The 24,797-nt window shown below is 31.8% G+C and overlaps 4 protein-coding genes across 4 annotated transcripts; 3 read left to right on the forward strand and 1 right to left on the reverse strand.

The window, feature by feature from the left end:
- Positions 1 to 219: 219 nt before the first annotated feature.
- On the forward strand, positions 220 to 2,290 carry LOC137807503 (protein kinase PINOID 2). Its single transcript, XM_068608184.2, has 2 exons — positions 220 to 879; positions 1,283 to 2,290. The coding sequence occupies exons 1-2, from the start codon at positions 278 to 280 to the stop codon at positions 2,133 to 2,135; spliced, it is 1,455 nt and encodes a 484-aa protein (XP_068464285.2). The 5' UTR covers positions 220 to 277; the 3' UTR covers positions 2,136 to 2,290.
- Positions 2,291 to 11,651: 9,361 nt separating this feature from the next.
- LOC137805910 (early nodulin-93) lies at positions 11,652 to 12,648 on the forward strand. Its single transcript, XM_068605790.2, has 4 exons — positions 11,652 to 11,837; positions 12,004 to 12,065; positions 12,171 to 12,246; positions 12,344 to 12,648. Exons 1-4 carry the CDS (start codon positions 11,741 to 11,743, stop codon positions 12,430 to 12,432), a joined length of 324 nt encoding a protein of 107 aa, XP_068461891.1. The 5' UTR covers positions 11,652 to 11,740; the 3' UTR covers positions 12,433 to 12,648.
- Positions 12,649 to 17,749: 5,101 nt separating this feature from the next.
- On the forward strand, positions 17,750 to 18,875 carry LOC137807506 (early nodulin-93). Its single transcript, XM_068608186.1, has 4 exons — positions 17,750 to 18,080; positions 18,247 to 18,308; positions 18,414 to 18,489; positions 18,587 to 18,875. Exons 1-4 carry the CDS (start codon positions 17,984 to 17,986, stop codon positions 18,673 to 18,675), a joined length of 324 nt encoding a protein of 107 aa, XP_068464287.1. The 5' UTR covers positions 17,750 to 17,983; the 3' UTR covers positions 18,676 to 18,875.
- Positions 18,876 to 18,970: 95 nt separating this feature from the next.
- OTP82 (Tetratricopeptide repeat (TPR)-like superfamily protein) lies at positions 18,971 to 21,481 on the reverse strand. The gene has a single exon (XM_068608185.2). The coding sequence runs from the start codon at positions 21,343 to 21,345 to the stop codon at positions 19,144 to 19,146; it is 2,202 nt and encodes a 733-aa protein (XP_068464286.1). The 5' UTR covers positions 21,346 to 21,481; the 3' UTR covers positions 18,971 to 19,143.
- Positions 21,482 to 24,797: the final 3,316 nt, after the last annotated feature.

Genomic DNA, 24,797 nt, shown 5'->3' on the forward strand with positions numbered 1-24,797 from the left:
TACATTCTGTCAATTTATATACCCAAAAAATTAACACGAAATGGACGCTCAAAAATTGGCTTTAATTGTTTCAGAACCTAGTTTTAGTTAACATGCCATTCAATTAATTTACTAAAAGTGAGTTTGTAAAATTGTTAATTGCTCCTTGTTCCACGTCACTGTTTGGTCTCGCATGTGCAAGCTACCATACCAAAGCCAACTTATGCAATATAAAAACCTCACTTCATCACAAACCCACACACTTTCAAAAACTCTCGCACACCTACATGCACCCACCATGAATGCTCCTACCACTGTAACCGCTATCACCACCACACCTCCGAGTAGGGATGAACCCGACTACGACAGCAGCTCCTCCTCCATCACGGTGCCGGAATCCAGCCGGAGCTGGATGACCAACCTCAGCTTCGGCAGTCGGCGCCGCCGGAGCTCGGTCTCTCTGTGCTCCTCCACCCTGGAGAGCCCGCACGCGAGGCCCCACAAGGCGAACCAGGCTGCATGGGAGGTCATGCGGCGGCTCCGGCGGGACAAGGGGCAGGTGGGTCTGGAGCACTTCCGCCTGCTGCGGCGGCTGGGAAGCGGCGACATCGGGAACGTGTACCTTTGCCAGATAAGGAACCCTGTGGTGGGGTTGCCGCAGTGCTTTTATGCGATGAAGGTGGTGGACCGAGAGGCACTTGCGATAAGGAAGAAGCTGCAGAGGGCGGAGATGGAGAAGGAGATTCTTGCCATGCTTGATCACCCCTTCTTGCCTACTTTGTACACTGAGTTTGACGCTTCTCATTACTCTTGCTTGGTCATGGAGTTCTGCCCCGGAGGTGACTTGTACGCTGCACGCCAACGCCAGCCCGGGAAGCGCTTTTCCATTACTTCCACTAAGTAAGCACTTTTTCTTATCTCCTTACCTTTTTAATCATGTTTCTCATACAAACCATTTATTACTTCATTCATCACTAATCCGACTCTCTCTTCTTAATCATGCTTTTTCATTCAAGTGTAGAGAATCCGAAGCCTTTTACCCTCTCTCCTTTACGAAAGTTTCAGCTTATTTTTTCAGAACTATGTTTATTCTTTTCTCAACTTTTTAATATTGCATTTGAAAAATAAGTAATTATATCTGAGTACTCAACCACTGACAATTTTATAGTAATATTTTAAAAGTTCATAAAACCTATAAAGTAATTTATGGTCGAATGAGAGTGTAATTAACTTAACATCAATTATGATGATTATTTATTGTGAGGTGTTAACGTTGGGGTAAATTTTGGAAAACGCTACACAGGTTTTATGCGGCTGAGACTCTATTGGCATTAGAGTATCTTCACATGATGGGCATAGTGTACAGGGATTTGAAGCCAGAGAATGTGCTTGTGAGGGAGGATGGACACATTATGCTTTCAGATTTTGATCTTTCGCTCAAATGTGACGTTGTTCCCAAGCTGTTAAGGAGTAAGACGAGAGTGGAACGCAGTATCAAGAGTACAAAGAGATCTGTGCCAGCCTGCACTGCCCCCATGCAGCCTGTGCTGTCATGTTTCTTGGCATCAAGCAAGAAAAAGAAAGCGACTGTGACAACAGTTATAAGGGAAAATGTTGAGGTGGAAGAGCTTGATCCGGAGCTGGTGGCTGAGCCTATTGATGCCAAATCCAAGTCATTTGTGGGGACACATGAGTACTTGGCACCAGAAGTGATATTGGGGCAAGGACATGGGAGTGCAGTGGACTGGTGGACGTTTGGGGTGTTCTTGTATGAGATGTTATACGGGAGAACACCCTTCAAAGGTGAAAATAATGAGAAAACTCTCGTCAACATTTTGAAGCAACCATTGGCTTTCCCTAGAATTGCAGCTAGCAGCAGCAAGGATTATGAAGAGATGGTGAAAGTTCAAGACCTTATAAGCAAGCTGTTAGTGAAGAATCCAAATAAGAGAATTGGAAGCTGTATGGGTTCTGTTGAGATCAAAAGGCATGAGTTCTTCAAGGGTGTAAATTGGGCCTTAATTAGATCAGTTAGGCCACCTGAAGTCCCTAATGATATGAACAAAATTAGGAGTAGGGTTTTGGTACCAAAACTAAGCAAAACAGACAGGGATCAGCCATATCAGCTTAGAAATCATCATTTTGAATACTTCTAACTGCAAAAAATGTAAATAGTAGCAAAAATAGGATTTCCCGCAAATATGTGTTTGCCATTAAAGATATTAAGGGCTCTTTTCCCCTTGTTTTCTGTTTTTTTTTTCTTTTTTCTATGTACTGATGAGAGAAAGAATTAGAAAAGGTAGTATATGTATGACCAGGGCACTATGCATTGAACTCACAGTTTATTTCTCATTATAATAATACCGATATGTCTCTACCAATAAAATTATCAGTAGTTGAGGATTTGTAGGTGTAAAAAAAGTGGGATCCCATAATTGTCCTAATGTGATTTTCATGAAAGCTTAAGAAGTCATGTGATGACAATAATTACACTTCTCATTGATGAGAAAATTGCAGGGAAGAAAAGATAAAAATCACTTTATTCTAACAATACTTTATAACATTGTATACCTTTTTCTCGTATGGCTATTTTCACATCTGCGCATTCACATGTCCTTTTCACCGAACGAAGAAAAGAAATAAAAAAGAAAACGTTTCATGGGGCTCTTTTTTTCTGATTGTTTTTTGGTAAAATATAAATTGTGGTGATTATCTACTGCCCTTTATAATAAACTAAGGTTCTTAAAGCTCATCTGAGTTTTTATGATCATTGGGTTACATGGTTTTAGGAGAGAGAAATGTATCTAAACAGCCCTTAATTTCTCAAATCTCTCAAATCAGGGGTAATGAATGTCTGGAATTAGTTAATAATATAAGTAGAGGCGATTTGGGAATGTGTTGCTAACAGTAATGATGAGGTGAGAGGGGAATAAAAGGCTTGTAGGCAGTGTGGACCATTTTGAATGCAGTGAAAAAATCACAGCAATAATTTGATCGTAACATTTAAACCAAAGAAAACCAATCAAAATCCAACAGGAACCCTTTTCTTACCTAAAGTATCAATAAATCAAATGCCTACCATGAGTCAGTGCATTATGGATGACAACCAAAACTTTGGTGCTCTCTTCCATGGCAGCTCGAATTACAATAAACGTTCATTACGTACTTCGAATCCCTTCTCTTTCTCTGCCTCCGTAATCAAAAGAAAGGGACTGTTTTCCTCCTGGAGTAAAAGTTCTTCATTTTCTATTGGTTATAAAAATGCAACATAAAGATGCAGACTAGTATCTTTTATCTGTATATGTATAGAGAGAGAACAACTTATTTCAATTTTACATTGTGCCTTAGTCTTAGTTGGAAGTATCTTACGTGGACTGTGACTTCCTAAGATTCATTTCACATCTCCACTAAAGAATATAATGAGAAAAACTAAAAAAGTAATATATAACATATTCATACATACTGACAAATGGAACCACACCCCTTTAACTCAAAAACCATGGTGGTGTGGTGACTTTCTTCTCCATAGAGAAGAGTTTCCTAAATTTGACACAGACTCTGTCATTTAAGTGGTAAATATTGCCATATATCAATAAAAAGAAGACAGCATGAGTCACAATTTAGATTTTCATTCTAATGGAGTACAGCATTATATGGGCAAGCATCAGCTTTTATCATGTCATTGGTTCAGTTCTTTAAGCATGAATGAGCTGTAAGATTATGTGTGTCCAAATAGTCAAGTACTTACTTGACTTTTTCTCATTTCTTTCAGCCCTTTTATTTTCTTTTGAAGGTTAGATCTCGGGTTGAAGTGACTGAGGACTGCGTAGTTTATGTCAGTGCTGCAGTTTTTTCCTTTCTTTGTGACAGCGCATGGTAAGTTTCAATCTCGGGGCTTTGAAGGTTGTTTATCAAAGGTTTGGCCGCCAACAATTTCATTTTTTACCTTGGGACGAGACTTTCTATAAGTTCTTTAAAATAAATTTATCATCATCTTCGTGAAAAATTTATTAATTTGATCAATGAAGAAGATATGAGTAGCATAAGATGTATTTGAAAATGAGTTTCATTGATAAAATTATGGACTGATACACTGTACTCTCAGAGGTGACATGTCTATTAGCAGAAACAGACCCCTCAGGTTACAGACAATGTCGTCCAATTGCAGACACACATAAATTGGCACCCTTCTCCTTTCCTTCAGCACAGAACAGAAAATCACAACTTTCATCAAATAATTAGAGGCAACAAAAGTAATCATGCTTTTAATTTGCATCAGATGTGTTGTGTGAAAAAGCTTAATTATGTTGGAGCCACTATACCATTCCAACCCAACTAATATGATTTGATAGTTCTTTTTCTTTCTTGGATTTCCCTCGTTACTCGTGATCTCTCTTCCATCTCAGCCTAGTTTCACCTTCACTTTTTTAGCATGGATATCCACGCACTTCAAATTTTCCTTCTTTCCCATCCTGCAAAACTGAAGCACAAGCAGGTCAGAACTATTTGGTGACGTAAGCATCCAAAAATTAAGTTGAATTCTCAACAACAATTAAGATTGAAAATCAGATTTTTCAGTTTTATGTATGGTGATTATCTAATGCTTTCTATGTTTAAATTGAGGGGTGCTGCTTCTCTTTACTCAAGTTCAATTGAAATGGGTAATCAATTATTAAGTTTGGTAATAAAAGTCACAGGGTTTTCAGAAAATATTAGAGTTAATTTAATTCTATAGGGGTAATTATTACAATAGTCTCCTAATCGAAACAGAATTTGAAACATTGATTTTACAAGTTGAAGGGATGATTGATGAGAAAGAGGTAAAGTATACAGGGAAACTATTTTTGACATAAAAAAGAATGAGATATAAATTATTTGTAAGTCACATTTTCTAATATTAATCTTGCTTAAGTATACTTACGTGGAGATCCAATGTAATAGTATGATAAACTATATATGAATTTATTCTCACCATCAACATGTACCGATAATCTTTCAAGCTGTATTGTTTTTATTTGAATAAACAGCACCACAACCATGTTATACAACATTATCATGTATAACTTATATTTTTTAATAATCATTCATATTTTATTAATGTATATTTTTGTGGTACTGTAAAATGAATTAAGGTAAGTACTTCTATAGATTAATAAAATTGCCATTAAAGTTTAATTTAAACTTATATAAGTGTGTGAAAGTGAAAATTAAATTTAAAATTTTGTTGGAGTTTTAATTTATTTGATTATATATATATTATCTAATGGGTGCTTATACGAGAGTTATAGATACTAAAGACAAAATTGAATCTGAAGGTTTTGAACTTTTTTTAGCAATGAGTGGGATAAGAACATTTTAAAGTTAAAAAAAAATAATATGAGAGTGAGGTGTTAGCTAGTGAGTAAGGGGTGAATTTTGCAAGGTAAGCGTGCTATTAGAAATTTGGACATTTTAATTCTTCTTTTCAATAACAAGAATCTCATTCTCCAAAATTAACTTCTCTCTTTCTCTCTTCCAAGGATTTTTTCTTCCTTCTCCATATCTTGTACATCCTTATGGCAAGCTATCTACCAGGAGAGTATAAAACCTCATTATTGGTCGTTCTTAATAAGTTTTTTTTTCTACTTCTTAATAGAAAGACGTGCATGTGTGGGGCTATTGGAGAAAAATGGATTATGTGGGTTTTAGTTTATGGTGAGGTGTTGTATGTACTAGGATTAGGAGTTCATGATAAAAAAAGTTCATCCAATGTTGTGTTGCAACATCTTCTATTAGGAATGCCTTAATATAGATTTCTAACCATTTTCCAACAAGCGGAACATGGAAGGTCATTTTTGTTTGTATGCTACTCGTTCCGCAGGACATTGTTTGTCTTTTATGGCTTGATGGTTATATTATTCATATATAAAAATTATGTAAATATATGTTTTTCGTAATTTACATTCTCCTCATTTTTATTTTACCCCTTCTTGTCTTTTATTTTACCTCATGTGAAACCACTTATAGACTATTTTATTTATTTAGAAAGAGAACTTATTACACTAATCATTACATTAATTATTATTGGTTTTAAGAGAAACATGTATTAAATAGTTAAATTGCTGTAAAGACAGCGAAATAATTAAATTAAAACTAATAATAACTCATATAGTTCACTTTGAATATCATAAGTATAGTGATCTATCATATCATTTTCCCTGTCTTGAGCGTCTCTTTCACCATCTTCATCACCTTTCTGCTCTCTCTCTCTCTTTCCTTTTAATCATTTTAGGCAAAAAAAAAATCTCTCTAATAGTCTATAGAGGCATACACAATTTGTTCCGTTGTTAAAAAGTCTTTATATAAACAACTATATATAGTTGCACAGGATCCATAACATGGACAATTACGAGGATGTTGAACAACTAATTCATGCATTATAAATTTTGTATTTAATCTAGTGTTAGGGTACATAGGTATTCAACCTAGTGCTTCATGAATCATTGGTGGATACAATAATAATGGATATTCAAATAACTGTTGCCATGTGAATTTCTACATGCCCATTGCAGCATCAAAATCTTGTCACAACATCTTCGTGGGTGATTATATTAACAAGTTAAATTGTTAAATTGAATATATTTTAATCTCTTGTTATAGAATTCAATGTACCTGAGATGTAGTGTATGAATGCTGGGAAAACATTTCCGTTAAATGGTCCACGGTGGAAACGCATACATATACATACATAGAAAATTAGAGACACTTTTTTTATCTATAAAAAATAAATTAATAAAATAAAGTATTTAAAGTATGTGCCAACCTTAATAGAGACACATTATTATAGTTACTTATTAGTTGTCTACATATATAAAAATATTTTGTCAAATAGCTTCGTTGAATAAGACGCTTGAATTTTTATAACACATGTTTAACTCCAATGAAGCAGAGACAGTTACGAAAATACTTCAACAAAGTATTTGTTATCTCCAAATAAAAAAAATTGAAAGAACATAATATTACTTTACAAAGTATATATATATTTTTTATATATATATATATATATATATATATATATGGATACATAATTTTTATAAGAAAACTAATATCAATTTAATCACTACCAAAAAATTATTAAATAAAAATCAATTTTAGATAATTGGTAGATAGAACCTTCATAATTAATTAAATATCAATTTAAAAATTAGTTTATAAATTTTTTTAGTAATAGAAATTACTTTATATACCAATAATTTTTATAGTCTCTAAAATAGTATATAATTTAGTTAATATAGTGATTAATTATTTTTTTTTGTTTTTATTTAATGATTTTCTTGTAATGCATTACTTTGTCTTTTTCTAATTCTTAGTTGTTTTTCTTTTCAGAGGTATCTAACATTTATTAGTTCTTTGTTTTACACTCTTTTTCTTTAGTTAGACTTAGAATGAGTATTCTATTTGTATATAATCAGACCCTCTGCTTTGATTTTAGGAGAAACATAGAAGAAATATTTATTTTCATATCATTTGTCTTCTTTATTCTCTTTTGTTCATCTCTGTTATTTTTTATAACATGGTATCAATAGCTACATTTATCTATGGATAAAGTTGTTATCTCTCACAAGATCTTTGTTCACCTTATCATGTTCGTTCATATCATAATCATTCATTTTTCATTGTCAATATTATTCTTGAGGGAGCAAACTATCATCATTGGTCTCATTCATTTCAAATGAGTCTCATTTCAAAGAATAATATAGGTTTCATTGATGAAACCATAAAAGCTTCTACTCTTACCAACTTATTGTTTACATCATGGCAGAAAGTTAATATGTTAGTTGTTTCATTGATGTTCAAGGTTGTTTCTCCATCTCTTTTATATTGTGACGATGACTCAACAAGTTACAACAAATCCATTTGTTTTAGGAGCGTATGAAATACATACAAATAGATTGTCACATTGTTAGAGAAAAATTGAAGAATGGTCTCATCAATTTACTTCTCATTTTCACCACATAACAACTAAGTGACATTTTTACCAAAGTCTTAAGTTCTCAATCTTTAAGTTCTCAATCTTTCAAGAGTATTTGTTTAAAGCTGGGTCTCACCGATCTTTGCTTTGAGCTTGAGTATCAAATGACATGAATACCAGACTTCTAAAAGATATTTTTACCAAAGTCTTAAGTCCTTAATCTTTCAAGAGTATTTGTTCAAAGCTGGGTCTCACCAATCTTTGCTCTGAGCTTAAATATCAAATGACATGAATCTTAGTTGTTTTTCTTTGAATAAGTGTCTAACCTTTATTTTGTGTTTTCATATTCTTAGATTTTTTTTACATGTGTCTAACTTTTATTTTTTTTGTTTTACATTTTCTCTCTTTAATTAGATCTAAAATGTGTGCAATATTTATTTCATTTGAAAAATTACATTGTTATATTTTTTGTATTCTCCAAATTCAAATTTAATTTTTTAGACTTTTTTTTTAAATTAATATTTCCTTAATAAATATTGGTAACTAACTTCTCAATTTTTAATCTATTTTCGCGGTTTCACCGAAGTTGGGGCATCTCCATTTTTAACCATGTAACACCCCAAGAGACAAAAAAAATAATAATAACATAATCTATCTATCTATTTAACCATGCATAAATTGTAGGTGAAAGTATGATGGAACATCGAAACATATCTCATATTGGTTTAGGTGAGTTTGAAAATTTTTATGTGGGGTTTCGTTAACTTTTTGCTAGAACCTTTGCCTTATTATACCATTTCTAGGTGGATTCTCTAAAGTTTTTTTTTATGTAAAGGTGGATTCATTAATTTAATTTTAGTGAGAATATAACTCTTGATTTATTCAACTCAAAGAAGGTAAAGGTAAAATAAAACAATTTTTTTTGTAATGTGACTCTTAACCTCTGTATGTAAACACCTTTTTATATACCCCAACGGAGCCCGTCAAAACTGTCATGTCCAAATTAAAATTAAATTCATTATGCATAGCATATTTCGTATAAAAAATTAGAGGAAATTATATTTATTAAAGCCATGTTAAATAAATCTCACACCTCGTTACAATTTTAAAATAGATACATCTTTTTAATATTTTTAATATAATAATACTCGTATCTCTAGTTTTTTAAATGAATATCATTTTTATGTTTACCAAAAAAAATGTTTCTTAGTTTATTTACAAATAAAATATCTACTAAAATATAAATAAAAATTAAAAAAGAAAAAGAAAAATAAATGATTTAATAATAGAAAATTAACTTTTATCTTACTAATATATTTTTAAATAGCATACACGGTGTGACTCGGAGAGTTGTACTCATGCTCAATCTACATAATTTACAAATATTTCGTCGGACAATTAATAATCATAGAAAAATTATTATTTGACAACTGCTTTTTTAAGTTGCACCAGATTACAACACATTTAAAGGTTATTTTTACCCTTTAACAAATCTATCTACTTCATCAATCAAAATTTTATTGAAGGTGTATTTTGGCGCAATGTGTCAATTATCATGACCCATAATCATAATATCGCAATATTAGGTTATAATCAATAACCTAAAAATCGGTTTCTAAGATTAAAAGAATATTACCATATTTTAATTTTAAAACAGTTATTAACTTTTTCTTATATTCTTTTTAATGAAGTACCTATCACAATCCATTATATTTATATCTGTGTTTGCTTTAAAATTATATGTAAGTATATAATAAGTTAATATTATTGTAGTAAAATCAAATTTAAGATTTTTTATATTTTCTGTGAAGGAAATGCTGGTTTAGTTTTCTATATTTATTGTATTTCCTTTTCTGATAATATTTTTTTTTCATGTGATGATTGATAATTATTGTTATTCAATATTTTAGTTTGATATGTAAAGTTTCATAATTATGAGAGTTTTATAAAAAAAATATGATAGTATATTTATTTATTTTGATATTAAATTATTATTTTCTCATAAATATAATATTTATATTTTTAAAGACAATTTATAATTTGTTTATTATAATATTTTAATATATAATAATTAAATCATTCAAATTTTATATAAAAAATATTAATTTTATATTTAAAAATTTAATGCTTATGTTTTTATCTTATATGGTATTTTAAAATATAAGTGAGGTAAATGTTGTTTATTATAAATATAAGTGTCCACGTAAAAATTAAAGATGTGAACGTCATTTCACGAAAAAGAACGATAAGAAAGAAATAAAGATGTTTATTTTGAAACTAAGAGGTATAAGTATCACAGTATACAAAATAGTGATTACTGATTTTTTGTTCTGTGTTGAAAAGATGGCGTGCAGAGATAAATAGAATGCAAATTTTTGTATGGATTTTGAGTTATACAATAGAAAAAAAATATTGGAAAGTGAGGATGTGATAGAGAATCAAAGTTAGATGCCGAAATTGCAGAAAAGAGTAACTTAAGATGTTGACGCTTAACTTTACAATTGGCCACCCACTTCACCACCAAAACCAGGGCCTCTCCCTCCCTTTGCCACAAAAATACGCCAAACACCTCTCTGCTGTTAGTGCCATTCTCTGCATTCAGTTCAACACGTGTTGCAATCTAAAGCAACATAGCAGAACCACTCCAACGGATCCAATGAAGATAAGTGCTAACCCACTAGCTGCAATCCATCGTTTTACAACAATACATGTTATGATGGTATAACCAAATACCAGGCATGAATTACAATGAATATATTTTAGAAAATATTAATAAATAAAATAAAGTTGTAAGAAAAATGTGATTTTTTTTACAAATGAGAATGTAGATTAACCCCTCTTCTACTGCGTTTAATGTTTGGTTTTTAAATATTTGGATTCATTATTGCATCAGAGCTCAGTGCCCATGGTTTTGTTGTGGCTATCTCTGCTCTAAACTCTAAACCACCTGCTCCTGCCCTTGCGATTGCCAAAAAAGAGAGAGTTTTATTCAATGCAGCAGGAAAACAAAGACATGCAGGATCACTAGTGAAAAGGCGGAATATTTGGTTTTATTCATTTTTATGTCCCACGTTTGGATAATGTAAGCACGTTGTTTCTTGCCTGGTTATAACAGGATAAGTCAACCTGTGGAAAACATATAATCCGATTCAACAGTATAACTGAGCCAGAATTTTCAACTTAAAAGTTAGTTATATAGAAATAAGTTGAGTACAAAAAATCCAGTTCTAACATGGTTTTAAAGTTTAATTTAGCAATCAAATTATTTTTGATCTTGCAAATTTTCCATTCAATTTGTCAAATTGTGAGACACTGACCAGTAATATATGACTAAATTAAAATATCATCTAAGTAAGAATAATCTTTATTTTTAAATTTAATTTTATAAGATTAAACTACTTATAAACACAATTTCAGAGGATGGACCAGAATTCATGAACGAATTTGGATAAAACTAATGTCATTTGCAACTTTATGAAAAGTAAAGTAGCAAATCTAGGAGTAGGGAACAGCAAAAACATGAAGTATCAAAACTAAAGTGAAAACAACTGAGATGATAAAAAAAAGAGTGAAAACAACTGTCTGAGACTGTGGTTTTCAGTTGAAACCATCAAACTGCACCCTGCCAAACTCCTCTCCTTCTCTTTTTTCGGAAATAGTTTAAAATAAATTATTTATTTTCTTATCCAAATCTCAGTATAAGTATGCCAGCAACTTCATCAGCTATTCAATCAAAGCTACTCCTCTTATTCATCTGTTTTAACCAACACTTCTTCCATTCTTAGCTTTTGTCCAACCAAATTTTCGAAGATGGCCAATAGAAATGTTGCTTCTAATTCTTCTTTTGAAAGGACAACCTTGGCTTCCCTGGATCAAAAGTTGGCCTTGGCCAAGCGCTGTTCTCGAGGTAATGCATGCATAACACTCTCTTTTCTTTCCCTTATTTCATGTCTGGAGTGATAAGCTTTGGAGTGTAAGTGGTTCAGAATTATGCTCATTGATGAGATCTGCAAATTTTGCTATATCTGAATATTATTTGGTTTTAATTTGCATTTTTCATTTGTGTGCAACAGAGGGTGTGATGGCAGGAGCCAAGGCAGCTGTTGTTGCTACTATTGCCACTGCCATCCCAACTGTAACTAATACTTCCATTCCACCTATTCAATTTTCTCTGTTTCCTCTTATTTTAGACATGAAATTATCATGAATCATAATCTGTTTACATTTCTTTGATCTGCAGATGGCTAGTGTAAAGATGCTGCCTTGGGCAAAAGCAAATCTGAATCACACTGCTCAAGCTCTCATAATATCCACAGGTAACTATTACTCATCCTTGGGTGCTTCAATGATCTTCTCATAACAATTACTATCATTGTTGGAATTAGTGATCTAAGTAGCACATTGTATAAGCAGTGGCTGGAGCAGCATATTTCATAGTAGCTGACAAGACAGTTTTGGCAACTGCTAGAAAGAACTCCTTCAACGCACCCTCCAACCCATAAATTAACCGACAACTTGGTTAATGGATTCAGCTGCACTACTCTCATCGAGCTATTGCGTAGCATTAACCGATCATCGAACTCATCACAAATGAAATAATATGTATTTACAATTTATAATAAAAAAGGGTTTGCATTCAAGGATACAGTGAGAGATCAAATATGTATCAAACATCAGTTAATCATAAGAATGCAAATCATTGGCCTTTCATTTCAGAAGTATTAGGCACAAACCCAGTTTCCTCCAATAGCTCTATTGTTTATTGTTGTACAATAAATCTAAATATATTAATTTGTGAATAAAATAGGAAAAAACAGGTTTGATATTAGAATACCAAATAGAATATTAATTCAAATTATGTTGATGATATGAAAGTAAAAATTTGCGATAGATTGAAGAGAAACCAAGAAAAATCTAATTTCAGAAATTTGCTCAGCGAATTACATTCATTCAATAAAAATTGGACAAATAACATAAATTTTTAATTAAAGGCAATTCTTGAATTGTAATTATTTATTCAAATATGCCGAACAGATGTGTATGAAAATGATTTTTTTTTAGAAATTGATTGACAAATAAGTTTTTTTGAAACAAGAGAGGAATAGTAAAACAAAAAGAAAAGAACATTAAGAATTCCATATAATAAGTTAGAGTTTGGATAAAAACATTTACATATATGATACTTTACTTTGTTTTTTTATAATTAGGTGAATGGAGAACACTTTCTTTATCTGCCTCAGAGTATTATTCTGTGAATATTTTGACCCTGAATGTTTACAGAGGTACAACATATATGTTTGACAAAAGGCACAAGTATGCCTCAAGATTTTCTTGCTCTCATTGAAAGACTTATTCAGACTTATTCTGATCACCCAATTCAACCTGTTCATGAATCGTACAAACATCAACTGCAAAATCCCAAATAGCCTTCTCTTCTTCGAACTCCCCACCTCTAGTTTTGGAGATTTAGCATGCATGTTTCAACTGATTTATTATTATTTCAAGAAATTATAACTAATTTGTAAAATGATTCATAGTAAAGGAGATAAAATATATAATTTATAAAAATGTAATAATAGTACTTATAAAATTATTTTTTATTTATTAATTAAATATTCATGTGACTTATTTGGTGTAAAATAAAATAACACAAAAAGTACTTTATTTTAATATTTATTTATTCATTTCGCACATTTTATTTTTTTTACTTTTAAAATTGCACATATTTTATCTTTACACTCAAGTTTTTCATTCAAACAAATTTTTGAAAGTAAAGGATATTGGAGGTACTTATGGACTATTTGAATTCCAATTTCTCCCTGCACTGTATGCTTTCTTTTGTCCAACAATATTCATTCAGTGAAAAAAAAAGTGTGTTGATTGCTTTTTATCATTGCTTGTAATTATTGGTGGTAAATGTTAGTGGTTAAGGTAAAATTTATGATATTTTTATTGGAGATGAGAGTGTTTTCATTTGTTTATGGTACAATCTAAGAATCACAAAACTCAGAATAAAAACTAGAGATACACAAAAATGAATTACAAAACTAAAAAAATAATTAATCTTACGCATTAGCAAATTATGAAAAATAATGTCCAATTGGACAAATCAAGATTTATTTAAATAACCATTTTTTCTTCAAGCAATTGAGAAATCTACCATTTTTTTTAATATTTTAAAATTAAAAAAAAATATAATTTCACAACTCTCATCAAAAGATGGACAATAATTGTTCTAAAAGAAGTTTGAGTTACATAAATTTTTTAAATTAACTATTTGTGGTTAGATGTAATATCTAATAATATTGTTTTAAAAATATTGTATGAATTGATAGTACATGTTTGACTATAAGATTTTTATTTTTTTTCTTTTGATGTGAACTAAAGAACACAATTCATATTGTTTGAGTGTAAATTATTATCAAGGGATGACATAGGGACATATGTTGTTGGTTAAAGAATGGTTAATGTATATATGGGAGAGCTGCAATACCAGTATTGATCCATTGAAGCTACAAGGATAGAGGGAATTTGTTAATCTTATAATCGTTTTTGCACAAAGATGACTTCTCAATCAATATCCTCTCATTCCTTACTTTAAAACCATCCACCTATCCAAACACTCCCTAACATTATAGATATATTGACACTATTGACAATATTGCCTTTTGCTAGAGTGAAAAAAATAAAAACAGTGACTCGCTGTACTAAGGTAAATGTGAAGGCGAGTGGTCATGGCTACTTAACAACAACCATTTTTATATATATATATATATATATATATATATATATATATATATATATATATATATATATATATATATATATAAAAAGACGGATAAACAAACACATGTGTATAAATACTTAGAAGTTAAGCTATAAATTAAACTTTCTTAATTAAGTTTATCACCTATTTTTTTAGAGTGTAATATCTTATACTTAAGACTCATTTTCCAAAGTGTAATATCCTATATTTAAGACTCTCTTAATATATATTTTCCTCCTCACAATTTTAAATAAAAATTGTATTTATTTTAAGTAGCAAAATTAAGTTATCTATTTCTTTAGTTCATGTCAATATCAATATTACATGTATTGTTATCATCAAATAAAATCTGGTATCGCGGATCAACACTATCACATCATTAATTAATCAATGTAATATATAATATATAAATAAGTAAAACGTAGAAAAGAATAATGATAAAATGTATAAAAAAAATATAGGAATAAAAAAATGTATCAAACTTAAATTTGAGCGGTAAAGTTTATAAAATTAAATACTTAAATAATAAAATATGCTATAACTTTTTATTCATTTACGTAAGATTAAAAAGTTAAAAAAAATTGAAACAATAAGACAATAGATGGAGTCATGAACATTGTTCCTAACCTGGTAAAGTATGGCTTCTTCTGTGCTAACTGCCCTGTACAATGGAGGAAAAACATGAATTATAAAGCATTAATCACGTCAAAACATGACCAACAAACTCAAACAAATATTAACGCTAAAACTCTGTTTTTGTCTGGTTTATTTTAAAGTTATAACCTGTAAGTTAAAGTTTAAATAAAAAGTAAAATAAAGCTAAAAAAATTTAATAAAAAGCTCGACTCAAATTGTTGATTGAAACAAACATACTTTTATTAAATATGTTTCTCCGTGTATTTTAAAATAGCTTCCAGACCAACTTTTTTTAATAAGTTACAGTAATTTATCAAAATAAGTTATTTTAACTTATTTATTGAAAAAATATGTTTTTCTTATGTTAAAGTTTAAATAAACATCTAGGAAATGTAATATTTTTTTTGTTAGAATTTTTTCTTCTTAGAACCACTCAAACAAACTCACATGAAGATTTCAATATAGATTATTTGATTAAAACATACACCCACGAATACTAATCACACTCCATTCGAAGTGTACTTTACATTGAAATTTTTACCATTTTAATATTATTTCCCCCAACTTCTTCTGCAAGTGTCATTTACTCCCTATAATTAGAAAATATATAATAAATAATAAAGTAATACTGTCAACAAATTAATCAATTAAATAACTCTTTTATTATTATTTTAATATATTTCTTTTTCATCAAATCATTTCTATTTTCACCCATTTTTATCTCACTTCCTTTATTTCTTTCTTTGAACAACTAAATAGAGAAAAACAAATAATTTAATTGAACTAGAATTACAATCATCAGATATGTCACAGTGATATATAACACTAATATTTTAAATATTAATATGTTTAAATTATTCTTTATTTTAGAACTTGATGACTTTGTAACGGTTTAATTTTTAAAATGTGTTTTATCAGATTAAGAAGGAATTTGTATATAAAAAACTTTTAGTTATGATAGAGTGATTGAGACAATGTTTTGGATGAAGCAACTGACTCATTATAAATGTTATCTTAGCTCTTAGCAGACTTAAAATTTCCTCTGCTTAGCCACAAAAAAATTTATTACTATATGTAATTAATTTTATTGAATCAATAAATATTAGTAGATTATTTATAATGTTAAATTTATCCTTAAATATATTTTTAAAATATTAAATTTTTTGTTAAAAAATTATTAACTGAGAAAATATATGGGAAGTAAATTAGTAATTCACATAACAATACCGACAAATATCTCACATTTTTACGTACAGCTTTTTTCCCCAAAACCTCTCTGGAAACTACCCCTAATAACCTATTTGATAGTGAGTTAAGATGGTAATAAGACCACAATTTTTGTGTGAAAGACAGAGAAATAAATGCTTAGTAAATTAAAGTCATGAACACTTAATACTTCAGGCTAATAGTTTAATAAAATTTGTTGTATTTTCCTAATTTAGATTTGAGCATATACATTTTCAGGCTACTATATTAAATGTTGGAAACTGGAAAATAACTATATCATGTGGAGATGATGAACATATATAGCATCAGTTTAAAAGAGGAAAAAGTATAAGTGATTGCAACTCATGATGACTAAATCAGTTTGTTTCAATTTTTATAATATTATATTTTCAGTATTAATTATTTTATTTTTGGGTATATCTATTAAATATGTTTCCTAGGTTTTTCTCTCTTTGAAAATAAAAACTTATTATACTGCCACTGTTTTTTAGAGTGCGACAGTGAGAATTTACAGCACATGCTGAGTACCACGTGTGTTGCAATCTAACAAAGATGCCGATGTTTAATGTCGTTCATGGTTATTGTGCGTAATGATTCATCACGTTTAACAAACAGTTTTTGCCCACGCACTTGATCATATAAATAAAATTATTACATTGCACAGATTCTGCTGGTTCCAAAAAAATCAGAACATGTTTCGAGGTTATAAATGTATTTGTAATTTATATAGAAACTTTATCACATCCTTTATTTGTTTGTTCTGTTTTAAGAAAAAGACTCCAGTGGTAGATACAAGTACAATAATCTATTAACCTATCCCTGAAAATGTATTATGATATTGACTGATATCTTGAAGCTTGTAAAATATTTATTTTTTTGGGATTGATAAATAGGAAATGCCCATGGTTTTTGTCCATCTTCCATCTAAACCACCAGCTCTACCTTTAATTATCTTACTAGAATGTTGCGGAGTAAACAATGAGATACAGAACCATAGGTAAAAACAAAAGAGAGTGAAATTGTTTTTGGACTTTTATGCCACCTGTGTATAACACAAGCACCTTCATTCCTTCCTACACTAGACACGTGACCATTCCCACAAAAATCCAACATACCCAAATTTGGATAAAGTCTGAAAATAATTTAGGAAGCAACAAAAGCATCAACCGAAACCGAAACTAGAGTGAAAACAACTGTCTGAGACAGTGGATTTCAATTGAAACCATCAAACTGCACCCTGCCAAACTCCTCAACTTCTCTTTTTTTCGGAAATAGTTTTAAGTAAATTAGTTAATTTCTTCTCCAAATTTCAGTATAAATATGCCAGCAACTTCATCAGCTACTCAACCAAAGCTACTCCTGTTTTTCATCTGTTTTAACAACACTTCCATTCTTAACTTTTTTGTCCAACAAAATTTTCGAAGATGGCCAAGAGAAATGTTGCTGCTAATTCTTCTTTTGAAAGGACAAGCTTGGCTTCCCTGGATCAAAAGTTGGCCTTGGCCAAGCGCTGTTCTAAAGGTAATGCATGCATAACATTCTCTTTTCTTTCCCTTATTTCATGTCTGGAGTGATAAGCTTTGGAGTGTAAGTGGTTCAGAATTATGCTCATTGATGAGATCTGCAAATTTTGCTATATCTGAATATTATTTGGTTTTAATTTGCATTTTTCATTTGTGTGCAACAGAGGGTGTGATGGCAGGAGCCAAGGCAGCTGTTGTTGCTACTATTGCCACTGCCATCCCAACTGTAACTAATACTTCCACTCCACCTATTCAATTTTCTTTGTTTCCTCTTATTTTAGACATGAAATTATCATGAATCATAATCTGTTTACATTTCTTTGATCTGCAGATGGCTAGTGTAAAGATGCTGCCTTGGGCAAAAGCAAATCTGAATCACACTGCTCAAGCTCTCATAATTTCGACAGGTAACTATTACTCATTCTTGGGTGCTCCAATGATTTCCTCATAACAATTACTATCATTGTTGGAATTAGTGATCTAACTAGCACATTGTATAAGCAGTGGCTGGAGCAGCATATTTCATAGTAGCTGACAAGACAGTTTTGGCAACTGCAAGAAAGAACTCCTTCAACGCACCCTCCAACCCATGAATTCCAAACCGACAACTTGGTTGTTGGATTCAGCTGCACTACTCTAATCGGGCTAGTAGCATTAACCCGATCATGGGTTAATGTATTTAAAATATATATGTATTTAAAATAAAGAAAGACTTGCATTTCAATATATAGTGAGAGATCAAATCTGTACCGATTATCAGTTATATGAATGCAAATCATTAGCCTTTCTTCTACCCAAGTGTTTGTTATCTACCATTGAACAGGTAGATAAAGTTTCACCACCACTAATTGCTTGAACAGAACCCGTCTTTCATAAATGATAAAGATAATTTTATTTTGTTGTATGTGTATTTATAATTTATGATAAAGAAAGGTTTGCATTCAATATACAATGAGAGAACACATATGTACCAAACATCAGTTAATCACAAGAATGAAAAATCATTGGTCTTTCTTCTACGCAAGTGCAAATTTTATATACCATTGAACAGAGATAAAGTTTCACCAGCAGTCATTGCATGAGCAAAACCCGTCTTTGAAATGGTGAAAACGGTTTCTATCCCTCGCAATTATTTCTCTATTGAAGATCTTAGATATTAGCTTGGTAGCCGAATGACAATTTCCACAAACACGAAGATTCTTGACGATCCTAATTGTAGTCCCTGGCTTTGTGCTTATCAAACCGAAGGCGATAGCCAACTTCTCACTGTGTTGAGTCAAAGCCCCTTCCTTCCATTCCTCATCCATATCATAGAGTACCTCAGAAGTATCAGGCACAAACCCAGACTCCTCCAAAAGCTTATCTACCTCGTCCAACATTCTATAAATATATTCACTCTGTGAGTGCAACTTATCACCAACGAGGAACTCATGCACAATACCATCAATCTCTATGGAGGTGCATCCGGGAACTTTCTTCATTCCTTTGTCGTTTAACCTGGTTCTTATCCTTGCAACATCGTCCCACCTGCCAGCTCCTGCATATATGTTTGACAGAAGAACGTATGCCCCAGAATTTTCTGGCTCTAATTGAAAGAGTTGTTCTGCAACATATTCACCGAATTCAACCTGTCCATGAATCCTACAAGCATTAAGCAGGGAACCCCAAATAGCCCCATCCGGTTCCATTTGCATATTTCCCATCATAACTTTAGCTTCTTCGAACTTCCCACCTCTAGCTAGGAGATCTATCATGCAACCATAGTGTTGCAATTTTGGTGAGATCCCGAAATCTTGGTTCATTGAACTGAAATATCGGTGTCCAAGATCTACCAAACCAGCTTGAGTACAAGCAGACAATACTCCAACAAACGTGATATCATCGGGCTGGAACCCCTCCTTGATCATTTCTTCGAAAAGTGCAAGAGCCCTCTCTGCATGTCCATTCATAGCGAACCCTGATATCATAGCATTCCTAGAAGCCAAACTTCTAGACCCATTACTTCTAAACACTTGTTCTGCGGCCTCAACGCAGCCACACTTTGCATACATGTCGATGATACTAGTCCAAAGAGAAGCATTATCCGTGCCTTTCAAGATTTTATCAACATATGCATGAACCCACTTGCCAAGGTCAAGAGCACCTAGGCAAGCACAAGCCGGAAGAACGCCCAAGAACGTTACATCGTTAGGCGTCACTTTTTCTCTAAGCATGAGATCAAACAGCGCCAAGGCCTCCGCGTACAAACTCAGGTAGGAATACCCACCAATCATAGTATTCCACGAAATCAAATCTTTTTCCCTTATCCCATCAAACAGCTCACGAGCCGTATCAATTTCACCACACTTACAATACATATCAACGAGAGCGTTAACAAGCTGAATATTCGAACCAAGCCCATGATCTCTAACCCAAGAACCAATCCATTTTCCCAACTCCAGCGATCCCAAATGCCCACAAGCAGAAAGAACACTGACCATTGTACTCTTATTCGGCGACACGTCAGCCTCTTGCATGCTGCTAAAGCAAGCCAGGGCTTCTTCAAAGCGACCACCTTGAACATACCCGGCAATCATGGCATTCCACGAAACCACATCCTTGGCGGGAATTTCATCAAAAAGGCGTCGGGCATCGTCCACGTGGCCCTCGGAGACATACCCAGTAATAAGAGCGGTGAATGACACAGCATCTCTCAAAACACTTTTATCAAACACCAACCGCGCATTCTTCAATTCACCCAATTGGGAGTACATGTGAATGAGGGAAGTATGGACGTGGGGGTGACAATGGAGGGCGAACTTGAGGACGTGGGCGTGGAGCTGTTTCCCCAGGTGGGTGGCTCTGGCTTTGGCGCAGGACTTAAATAGAAAGGGGAAGGTGTGGGAATTGGGGTGGAGGCCAGAGTGTAACATCTGGTTGTAGAGTTCTAATGAGGAGTTGGGAGAATGGGTGAGGGAGTGGGCCCGAATGAGGGTGTTACAGATGAAGATGTTGGGATGTTGGATGGAATGGAAGAGAGAGAGGGCGTAGGAGAGGTCCTGGGAAGGGGAAAGGGCGCAGAACTCAATGAGCTTGCTCTGAGCGAAGAGGGTATTGTGGAGACCCGTTTTGATGATGAGGGAGTGGATTTGTTTGAGGGTAGCGATGTTGGGGCAATTGGAGAGGAGAGTGAGATAAGGGTGGTTTTGGAGAAGGTTGTAGGGAGGATCAGAGGAGGCGGGGAGAAAGTGGAGAATGGAAGGGGACACTGACACACACGCCATGGTTTTGCCTCTCTTCTTCTTCTTCTTTTCTTCTTCTTCTTCTTTTCTTCTTCTTCTTCTTCTTGATGATTACTTGCCTGCAACACAAGCCATTGGCCAGTGATAAGAGTTAGTTTCAGAGCCTGTCCTTCTCTACCATGCTACAAAACACATTAAAATATCACTTGTTATTTTTTGTAATTTCTTTCCAAAAATTGTTATTTTCAAATATATACACGTAAATGTTAGTTATCTTTTATATTTTAAGAAATAAATACTAGTTGTCAACTATAACTATAGATAATAATTCATTCTTTTTATTATCGAAATAAAGAAATTTTAAAATTTCTATGGATTTGGATACATTATGTTCAGCGACTAGTGAAATTGTATTTAGAAACATAACTTCCTTTTATTTAACTTTTTTTAAATCGTGTCTTCAAGAACTTTTTATTATTTTTATTTTTTAAATTCTGTTTTTTCCTATTTAAATCGTTATTTTAATTTATTTTATTAAAATCATGCTTCTAAGCACACTTTTAATGATTTATTTAAGTAGATTTTTTTTTCTTCAATCAATTTTTTTAATTTTTTTAAAAATGTGATTTATTATTTTTTTTGAAAAATTAAAAGTTAACATGTTTTTCTTAATTTTAAATTAATGTTTGTATTTTTTTAAGTACGTATACCACATTTTTGCATAATGTAGTTCATTAATGATTTTAATTTAATGTAATTTGAGAAATAAAAAATAATAAGTAGATCACTAATTTGAATGAAAAAAATATTAAGGAGATGAATATTTTAAATAAATTAAAATTAAAATTAAAAATTGTTATTGTTTATATGGATAACTTTTCTTACACTATGACTTCTAGTGTTGATAATAGGAATATTTGTTTGGTTTATTTTTAATTGGTTCATTAATTTTGGTATGAATTTTAGTAGTATATGATTTTCTTGACTTTCTGAGGACATGTGAGGATTGGAATGAAATTTGGTGTCATATAACATGATGAATCATCTTATTTTAAATTGAATGAAACTAAATTTTACAAGTTTTATAAATATTCAAACACATTGAGACAATAATGTTCAATATTCATAAATGGTAAGAGAAATAAGTGATAATGATGCGAGAACAAGTAGTTTGAAACTACACAAAATCATTTAATTTAACAATGTATTGATAGTTGACCAATTTGAGGAGTTGATATCTCCTGAACATCAAACTCAAAGTTTTCTCTTTTAAAGATTTTGACATAATACATGATTGATTTTTGTTCTTTCTTTATTGAGTAAGGTAGTGATATATTTACACTATTGATATCCTACTCGCAACTAGTGGTGAAACTTAGTATTGTACGAGGAAGGCCTTGATCCCTCCTTTTTTTTATATACATAAATTTGTGTATAAATAAAAATATATATTTTTTAATTTAGTATATTTTATATATTTGAAATCTCTAAATTTTTGCACACTTATAAAAAAAAATATTGACACCCCCAAAATATTTTATGAAGATTCGTCACTGCTCATTAAATACATTCTATCTTGATGTATTATTTAACAAACCATAATTTTGTTATTTTTTAAAGATTGACTTAACAAAGACAAAAATAAGTCATAAAAATTGTTGCCATCAAAACAGGTTTCGCAAATTCAGTTAGGTTGGTTTGCATATGTCTATGGATTTTACTTCCATTGTATATTTTAGACCAATTCTCTATTAATAACCGATGAAATGATTAGTCAAAAGTCTAATTTTATAATTGATAATTTAGTTTGAAGTATGAGTAGTTTTATTTTTTTTAATGAAAGTTTTCATGTTAGGCATTACTATGCAACTTGACATCTCAGCTAGGCTGATACCTTAAGTAACAACAATCATCTGCCATCACATGAAAAAAGTATTATTAAAAAAAGGAAAAAGAAAGAAAATACAAAAATATGGGGGACTAGACCAAAACTCACATGCTAACAAAAACGATACATAGGTAGACTATACTTATTCATAAAGAATTCTAAGAACAAACTAGATGGAAGTCTATTATACCAATGAAATTAATCTCTATGAATGAACCCTAAATTAGCCAATTTATCAGCACATGTATTTCCCTCACGAAAAATATGAGTAACCCTAAACCTGATTGTCCTACAAAAATTAAGACAAGTATTCCATCGATTACGAAGCATCCACGGAACATTAGTCCTAGCAGTAAACGCAGCACAAACCAAGACAAAATCACATTCAAGCCAAACATCAATAAGTCTCATCTTTTGAGCTTCCTCCATAGCATGTATAACTCCATAAAACTCAGCAACTAAAGCAGTCTGAACTTCAAGAAACCCTGAAAAAGCACCAATAAATTCTCCCATACTCCCACGAAAAATACCTCCACAAGTAGCAAGACCAGGATACCCCCTAGCAGCCCCATTAATGTTAATTTTAACCCAGCCTGGTGAAGGAAATTCGCATCTAACTGGAAGAGGATGAAGAACTTTCCCACTACGAGTCTTAATACCAAAAAACTTAATCACGTTGAAATCCAACATATCATTCTTCATTGAAGCTTCAGACGAATTTCCCACTAGACAAGTTAAATCTTTAATTACCGAAATAGCCTTAGAAACCTCAATCTTATCCTGAAATCTAGCATAATTCCTCATACGCCATACCATCCATATAGAAAAGGTTATCACAGCAAGTTTAATCAATTTAACCAAAGGACTACCATCACTCTTAATAAAAGAAAGAAGATCATCCTTATTAGAGAAATGAGAAGTAAGAAAAATCTGTCGAACCTAACTCCAAATATGTAATGCATTAGAACATTCAAAAAATAGATGTTGAATAGATTCTTCATGCTTTTCACAAAGCGTACACATAGAACATTTATACAGACCCTTATTCTGAATATGCAGATCTGTAGGAAGTCGCCCATGAAAATTTTTCCAGAGTACTAAAGTTTTGGAAGGCGGAATAGATGAAGACCAAATGAACTTACCCCAACCACCTGGAACTCCTGGTTCCAAGAAAAAAGTCCTAGCCGATTTAAGAGTGAAACGACCAAACTCATCTAGAATCCAATTAGGAATATATTGTTCCTCTCTAACCATGATATGATTAAAAAAATGCGGCATCTACTGTAAAGATAAGGGAATATTCCAATCATAACCTGACCAAAATTGAAAGACTGTATCCGGAATGTTAGCCCCATCATATAACCCTGCAATATTTGCTAAAGAAGTAGTAGAACACCATTTATCATTCCAGAAATTAATAAAAGAACCTGTACCAACAGTCCAAGAAGTATAATCAAGTATGATAGAATAAAATTGTTTAATTCCAAGCCAAAGAGATGAGGATCTATAAACCATTCTAAACTCGTATTTTGATTTAAGAACTCTGGCTTTCAAGAGTAAAGACCAAGGTTTGTTGCTATAAGCGAAGTTCCAAGCAAGCTTAAGA

The sequence above is a fragment of the Phaseolus vulgaris genome, chromosome 3, assembly GCF_051622355.1.
Source record: "Phaseolus vulgaris cultivar YP4 chromosome 3, ASM5162235v1, whole genome shotgun sequence".
In the NCBI taxonomy this organism is placed as follows: domain Eukaryota; kingdom Viridiplantae; phylum Streptophyta; class Magnoliopsida; order Fabales; family Fabaceae; genus Phaseolus; species Phaseolus vulgaris.